General features: G+C 42.4%; 1 protein-coding gene across 1 annotated transcript; it reads left to right on the top strand.

Annotated features, from left to right (window-relative positions):
- The first annotated feature begins 600 nt into the window (after positions 1 to 600).
- LOC123407157 (LIMR family protein Os06g0128200) lies at positions 601 to 5,291 on the top strand. The gene is made up of 14 exons (XM_045100226.1): positions 601 to 1,244; positions 1,329 to 1,414; positions 2,041 to 2,165; positions 2,277 to 2,387; positions 2,584 to 2,682; positions 2,822 to 2,944; positions 3,089 to 3,151; positions 3,230 to 3,294; positions 3,383 to 3,492; positions 3,581 to 3,695; positions 3,776 to 3,841; positions 4,548 to 4,658; positions 4,787 to 4,853; positions 4,939 to 5,291. Exons 1-14 carry the CDS (start codon positions 895 to 897, stop codon positions 4,984 to 4,986), a joined length of 1,539 nt encoding a protein of 512 aa, XP_044956161.1. The 5' UTR covers positions 601 to 894; the 3' UTR covers positions 4,987 to 5,291.
- The last annotated feature ends 3,052 nt before the right edge of the window (positions 5,292 to 8,343 follow it).

The raw sequence follows: 8,343 nt of genomic DNA, 5'->3' as shown, positions 1-8,343 counted from the left end.
ATGAAGCTCTCTAGGAGGTGCTCCATAAAATTGTAGAAGCTGTAGTTGGAGCAAAATTACCCACCACTGCCATCAGTAAGTGGATACCCCTTCGTTTCTTCCCTCTCATCCAATCAAATAGATTATTTTCATTAAAATTTTCATTCGTGAAGTTGGAGCTGGATAAAAGCCAAACATTCTCTTTAAAAGAGCTACAACTCCTATATGAAACTGCTCCAAAATGAATTTGATGGAGCGGAGCTATTTTTGATGGAGCGGGGCGGTCCCACCTAAGCACTGGTCTGGTTAGCTTGAACCGAAAGCGATCCGCTGCATCCATCACCAACCGCCGTCCGGAGGACCCCTTCCAATCCAATCGCATCGCGGACCAAAAAACCGCACCGGTGCGGACGACACGAGACCGACTGACGGACTCACTCACACAGAGATCAACATCAACACAAACAAACAAACAGCCACCCTCCCTCTCGAACCAAACGGAAGGGCCAAATCCACGCGTGTTTTTTTTCTTTTTCAAAATCCACCGCCCCCCAGCACACAGCACAGCACAGCTCAGCCTCAGCTAACCCAAAAACCAAACCACCAGACCCGAGCCGGCCGCCAGCCCATCCCCATCCCCACCACGCCACGCTGCCAACCCCCTCCCTCTCCCTTTCCCCACTCCCCCTCCCGCCGTCGTCAACCCACCCAAATCCCCCCGCCCCGCCCCGCGCAGATCCCGCCCGCCGCGCCGGTGGCCGCCCCGCCGCCGGCGACACCGCAGCATACCCGCCCCCCACCCCCCTCGCGCGCCCAAACCCTAGCCCGTGCCCCCCCCCGCCCCTACTACTCTACTCGACAGAGATCCGATCTGACGGGGCCGAGGCGGCGCACCGGAACCCCGGCGGGGCCGAGATGGGGGACTTCAACGTGGCGCTGGTGATCGTGGCGGCGGTGGTGAGCGTCCTGGTGCTGCTCGTCAGCGTCTACCTGCTCGTCAACTACCAGCACCCCGACGACGCCAACCAGGCCTACTTCCCCAAGCTCGTCGTCGTGCTCGGCATCACCGTCGCCGTCCTCTCCATCCTCATGCTCCCCGCCGACGTCGCCAACAGGCAGGCCTGCAAGCGGGCCGTCTACAGCGGGGCCTGCTCCCTCACCCTCCCCATGAAGACGCTCTGGCTCGTCGTCTACATCATCGACGCCGTCCTCGTCTTCCTCGTCATACCGTTCGCCATGTTCTACTACGAGGGCGACCAGGACAAGTCAGTCATCCTTGAGTTTCCCCTTTTCTTCCTCTGCCTGCATCGCCTTGCTTCGCTGACTGCTTAGATCCGCCCTGCGTCCAGGTCCGTCGGGAAGCGGCTCAAGAGCGCCCTCATATGGGTCGTCGCCTCCGCCGTCGTCTGCGGCCTCGTCCTCGGCATCCTATACGGTGCGTATGCGTGCGGATAGCCATTCTCCTTTTTTTGCCTGCCTCAACCCATTTCTCATGCTCTGCTCTGCTCACTGCTAAATCTGCTCCGAGAAAGTTTGGACCGATTCGAGCTTCAAATGTGAATCTCGGGGTGTTGCCCTGCATTTCGATTGTAGATTGGATTGGAGGAGCCTCGAGCTTCAGAGGTTTCACGTTTCTCCTCCATGGCCAGTCAATGCTGCATAGCCAGATCTGAAATTGCTACAGTTCTCATTCGTCGATTCATCATGCCCGTTAGACCTCTGAATTGCATACTTCACAGCAAAACAAGCATTAGACCTCTGATTTGTATACTTCACTGCTTGTTTTGCTGTCCTAGGTTGCAGCTTATGCATTTGGACTCGTTAGGAAACTTAGGAAACAACATATCGTTTTGTCCTGCTCATTTGGCACAACGTCCATGTTTCTTGCTCACATCAGACAGACCCTTCATGCCTGTACCTGCATGGGATGAATTATGCCTTCATTGATGTCAACTTCTTACAATGCGTGATGTTGCACTTTATACCTCTCGTGATGTTGACTTGTTGCTAATCCATGATGTCCTGACTTTACCTGACTGCACTTCTGCTTTGTTGCTTCAGCACTTATTGGCAAAGTGGACTTCACTGTCAGGCACCTCTCTTCATCTGTCCAGACATTTCCAGGCCCAAACCAGTTCGGTGCATTCACAAGTGGCCAACCTTGCATCGCTCCATTGACCCGTCAGGTTAACCTGCTGATGGAATGGTTCTTCCCATCCCGTGTTTCACTTCATGCAGCTCATCATTTCATATTTTTCATCTGGCGACTGAGTTGTTTTGTGGTTTTTTTTCTTCAGTGTTCAGCTAATACTGCACCTGCTAACTCTCAAACAACTTGGACAATGCGTGCTACATTCCCTGAATACGTGGTTGCCCTTGCTACCATTGTTGGATCTGTGCTCTTCACAGTGAGTTTTTAATGTTTACAATTTAGCTCGATTGCTGTTGTATTGTACCTTTGTTTGTTTCTTAGACAAAGCTGTACCAGAAACAATTTTAGCCATGTATTTTCTTTCCAATTGGTCAATTTTTGCACGTAATCATACTGGCCCCTTTCTGTACAGCTTTGACTTGACATCTGTTAACAACTTTTTATTATTATAGATATTTGGTGGTGTTGGCATTGCTTGCCTTCCCTTGAGTCTTATATTCTCGTTTGTCCGGCGTCCAAAAGCTGTCATCACACGCTCACAATATATAAAGGTGTGTACATTCTTATATGCTTTGTTTTAGTTATGAAGGCTGTTTGCCTCAACTCATTACAGCGAAGGTTTCTGTTGCATGTAATTCTTGTTTGATTTAGATATCGATCTGACCTTGAGGTTGGAAATGTTCCCTTCAGGAAGCAACTGAATTAGGAAAGAAGGCCAAGGAATTGAAGAAGGCAGCTGAAGCCCTTCACCAAGAAGAGAGAAGTGGGAACAAAGGCAGAAAATGGCGCAAAAATGTGAAGGCTGTCGAGAAGGTATGCTCACCCTTCATACGGATCATATGCTTTGAAACTTCAATTGTATTCATATGAACCATTCTCTTTAATATATTGTACATCTTTCTGTGATGTTCTATTATGCTATTAACTATCATATTAACGTTCCATCTCAATCATTAGGAGTTGCTACTTTTGGAAAATGACATGAATGCCCTGGAAGAGATGTACCCTCAAGGAGAGAAGGTAACTGCTCTTGAATTCTCATATGCAATCTTTTTCATGTTGTCACTGACCCTTTTCTTGACATCCATCATGGTGCAGGCTGAGGCTACCTGGGCTTTTACAGTGCTTGCTTACATTGGAAAACTCATATTCGGCATTGTTGGGTAAGTGTAAATGTGTATCTGAACTGTACATCCATTCAGTCTAACATATTTGCAAGTGCATTCGTCTGACAATGATCTATGATCTTAGGTTAATTGTATCGATTGCTTGGGTTGCACATATTATCATATACTTGTTGGTGGATCCCCCTCTATCTTCTTTCCTGAATGAGATCTTCATAAAGCTGGACAGTGTTTGGGGTACATTTCTGATCCTTGATATTGTTCTCAACCTATCCAGTTACCCTCTTTGTGAATAAACCGACTAATCTTTTGTTTCGTGTACCAGGTCTGCTTGGGACTGCTGCTTTTGCATTCTTCTGTTTCTATCTCCTCATCGCAGTCATTGCTGGGGAAATGATGCTTGGCCTGAAACTAGTTTTCATCACCATTCACCCAATGAAGTAGTTGACTCATTCCATGTCTCTTTTTCTTTGCAGTGTCATTTCTTTACATTTACTAACAAGTATCTAACTTATTTCAGATGGGGAGGAACTTTGATGAATTCTTTCCTGTTTAATGTCGGATTGATCCTACTCTGTTCCATCAGGTATGTTGCCAAGGTCTTCTTTGAGAAGTTCATGTCTTGTTAGTCCAGATGAAATGTTTGAAGGCTGTAACTTCTATTCGTATACAAGAATTTTAGAAGTAGTGGAAGATATGTGGCCAGATCTAAAGAAGTAGTTCCCACGAAGCGTTAGGACAGCAGTTTCTGTTACTCCCTCCGTCCCAAAATAAGTGTCTCAACTTTGTACTAGCTCTAGTACAAATTTGTATTAAGCTTGAGACAGTTATTTTGGGACGGAGGGAGTATTAGCAAGTAATATTGCAATACCTGGAAGTGGACATCCCTCTGAGGCATTGACTTAGCATTGATCTTACTTGGGCCTATGATCTACTCCCCCCGTTCCTAAATATAAGGTGTATTATTTTTTCTAAAAGTCAAAACTTCTGTAACTTTGACCAGGTTTATAGACAAAAATATCAATATCTAGAATACCAAATCATTATCAGTAGATTGACCATGAAGTATATTTTTATATTTTATATATTTGATATTGCAAATATTTATATATTTTCTTGTACGGTTGGTCAAACATAGAGAACGTTTGACTTTTTTAAAAACTAATACACCTTATATTTAGGAATGTAGGGAGTATTACATTAGATGAAAATGGACTCTGCATGAGAAGCGCAAAATTGTTGTTCTTTAAGAAGTCCTCTCTCTTGAATTTCCATGCTTGTGTCTTGTGCAGTGTGATTCAGTTCTGCGCGACAGCTTTTGCGTACTACGCACAAGCGACTGCAGCCCAGGAGATCTTTGGCCACACACTGCAGTCTCTTCGCGGAATCAAGTATCTCTACAAGTAAGTTTTGAACTAGCAGAAGTCAGCAGAACTATCAACCTGCAGTGGTTGCTTTGAATGATTAAATCTATATAGCTGTAGACTCCAGAATCACTATACATACTGCAATTGAACATCTTAATATGCAGGTACAATGTTTTCCAATATGGATTTGTTGCTCTCGCCATACTCACACTCTTCTACTATGCACTTTTTGTAAGTCCTTTTCGATGCACTCACCTAATTCTCACCAAATTCTGTAAAAGCCGAGCTTATTTTTATCATCATAATCTTTGTCTAGGGATGGCGAAAGAGGAAACCGACAGGAAGGTTCCAGCTCTCAAACTAATTTTCGGTTTGCTCTGTAAGCAACGCCTGACAAATTCAACATCATATTTGTTCCCGAGTGATAGTTTGGTTAGCGATGTATATGATCTTCAAACCGCTTTCTGGAAGAGTTGGGGCGTTTTCATGGGTGTAAATTAGGCAACGAAAATCTTGGAAGATGGAAAACACCCACGGACACGGATGTTAAAGTAGAAGAACCTAGTTTCCTTTGTAATGTACACATTCCTCATCTCGGTTCTTTTCTGTATTATTGTTTTATGATCATCAATCGGCTGATGTTATTATTGAAGTTTGATTGGTCTGTGAGAGAGATGTTCTGTGTCCCCCTTTGTTGTTCCTTTGCCGTTACGAGTTAAATTAGTCCAGTTCTTTTTCTTTTGTATGTACCATTCCGTGATTACCATTCAAACTTGTAGATTGTATGAAGGATGGCTTGTCTAGATCGTCTATTGTCATTTGTCTGTCTTTGTGGAAATTGCACTTTGCCTTTTCATTTGAAATTTACATCGAAAGGTCTGTTTGCGTGTCTTGATGACTAAACACTAACCCCTGTGTAAACTTTTGTAAGATCTCTTAGATCACTACTACTACTGACTTGATTTCTGTCTTGACAAGTGCTGATACGGCAACACAACTTCAGCGGCCTCGGTACATGGGGTAATCACGAGCGCATTTGGGAATCGCTATTACACAGAATTATCGATTCATAATCTGTAAAAGGAAAAACCCTGCAAGCGCTAACTTTATCATGGAGCAAAATCAAGCAAGCGCTAACTTTATCAGGGTACACACGAATGAGTGTTACGTCTTCGAGTGAGCTAGTACTTGATTAAATCGTGCATCCGGAGCACAAAAGTTACGTCTTCATCCTAACCGCTTTGAGCAAAAATAAATAAATTATGGCTTCATTCATCCAACACACTTCAAGCACCAATATTTACACCTTTTGAGTTTTATGTTCTATGTCTTCTTGCTAGTGACAAAACTTTTGCCAACTTAGCCCCTCACAAGGTACGGTGCTCATGAGGAGTTAACTAGCATAACCATGGAATAAATGCAGAAGGAATTCATCTTACGTTGTTGATGCGGGCATTAAGCTCAAAAAATGGATTGGGATTCGGTTTTCCCAAGTTAAAATGTGCAAACAAACTCCCTAAATCAGCAGAGGTACTAGTTAGACTATCTGAATGTGAAGAATAATCACTTCCCTCAGCTCATTTCTAGCATGTACCAAACTGTGATTACAATATAAACTTCTCATATGTTTCATACTGTCTTAGATCATCTATGTTTGCATGCCTTCCTAGAATCGCAGTTTCCTCTAAACTACAAACTATGATTATACGCCGATCATGCATCGGACTTGCAATTGCAGAGTTCACAGAGATGCTCTTTATATATTGCAAGTGTCGGAACCATGCCAGCCGCTTCCAGGAACCGAGGCACGTTGCCTCCTCCTGAACCTTGACTCCAGGTCAACTAGCAGAAATTTTGATAATATAAACATTGTGTGGATGGATAACTTCGTTTCTATATTCTCTCTTGGAGGAGGGAGGAGTATCATATTGCCATGCTCTTTAATTACTTGGAAGATGCAAATGATGAATTACATACTTGCCTCCACTCTACACAATTGGATTCATCTTCTCGCAATGGACATACTGAGCGCTTATTAACGGGACACACTTTACACACTTGACTCGAACATACCGAGCACTTCTCCATGGATAAAATCGATCCATTTTGCCGGGCTTGCATTGTTCTTAATTGTATAAAGCATGTCAGACAATTAGTTCCATGCATGTTGGATCTGCAACAACACACTTTCTTATCAATTTTTCATGGTTTCCTTAGCTGGCACTCACCCGCCACTTTTCCAGATTTTGTCCAAAATTTCTTCTAGTTTCTTCTAAAATCTCAACTCATCGGCAAGAGAACACATGAAAAGTTTAGTAGTGATTCTATAGTCATGACGTGACAACCAATGGAAGCGCGTAGAAAAGGTGCATACGGTTTAGAGATATATAAAGGCAGACTGGGCAATGCTTAAAACTTTGGACAAATTAGCGCATGATAAGTGTGATGCTGTTGAATGGCGTGTATTTCATGATGAGTAACAATGTTTCTCGTGTTGTCCATCTGTAGATAATATTCTGTTGTTCACACGCGGATCACATGTACACGTTGGGGTAAATGTTCATTTTCAGTTCAAACTAATATATCATCACATTTTCACCGTTGTCCATCTGCAGATAATATTTTGTTGTTCACACGCGGATCACATGTACACGTTGGGGTAAATGTTCATTTTCAGTTCAAACTAATATATCATCACATTTTCACCGGGAAGCAAAGTTGTTTACCATTTTCTCCATACTGATGATTGAGCGGATGAAATTATCTATCCACGACTTTGTTGGTCTTGCCGTATATCAGCCCATTTTCACTAGGAAGCAAAGTTCTATATAATTTTCTTTTCTGATGAACGACCCCAATAACTCAGGAATGGTCACCATGGGTGTGGGTCGATTGGATTATTTTGCCGATTTGGTAAGCTGCTCCTAGCATACGAATCAACCCTCCTTGATCGTCCGCCAGGGGAAGGGCCATGGCGAACCCCCAATGGCCGAGATGCCCAATTTACTTTTTATTTTTTGAAGTACCATGAACAAAAAAACATATTTTTCTTGTAAACATTGAGAAAAAAACATTGTATAATTGCTATGAATATAAAAAATGAAAAATACCATGCTACTTTATGAAAAATGCCAAGTTAATTATAAAAAGGACACACTACTTTACAAAAAATGCTAGTCCATCCATTCTTAAATATAAGTCTTTTTAGAGATTTCATTAGAGACTACACACGGAGCAAAATAAATGAGTTTACACTCTAAAATATGTCTATATACATCCGTATGTAGTTCACAGTAGAATCTCTAAAAATACTTACAATTAGGAATGGATAGAGTATGATATAATATTTTGTCTTTATTTTGTCCACTCTTCACAAATTCATAAAAAATGTAATGCCGGTGAATTCTTTTTTGCCATGGCAAAAAATTGCTATCCTCCTACTAATAGAATTTCCATCCTCTAGATATTAAAAAATGCCATGAAAACAATAACAAAAATGCCATGTGCTTTTATCATAAGCTGCCACCCCTCTTGATAAATAAAAATGTCATGTAACTAAAAAAAGTTCCATGTTACTAATAATAAAACTGACATCCTCTTAATAATAGAAATTGACATGTTATTAATTATTAAAATGCCATGCTCTTTACTAAAAAAAGCCATGTGGGGCGTTAAAAAGGACCTAGAAAAATTTCGTGCTACATATATAATAAAAATGCAC

The sequence above is a fragment of the Hordeum vulgare genome, chromosome 7H, assembly GCF_904849725.1.
Source record: "Hordeum vulgare subsp. vulgare chromosome 7H, MorexV3_pseudomolecules_assembly, whole genome shotgun sequence".
In the NCBI taxonomy this organism is placed as follows: domain Eukaryota; kingdom Viridiplantae; phylum Streptophyta; class Magnoliopsida; order Poales; family Poaceae; genus Hordeum; species Hordeum vulgare.
Note: the sequence above shows the minus strand (reverse complement) of the source record. Positions and strands in the feature narration are given on the sequence as shown.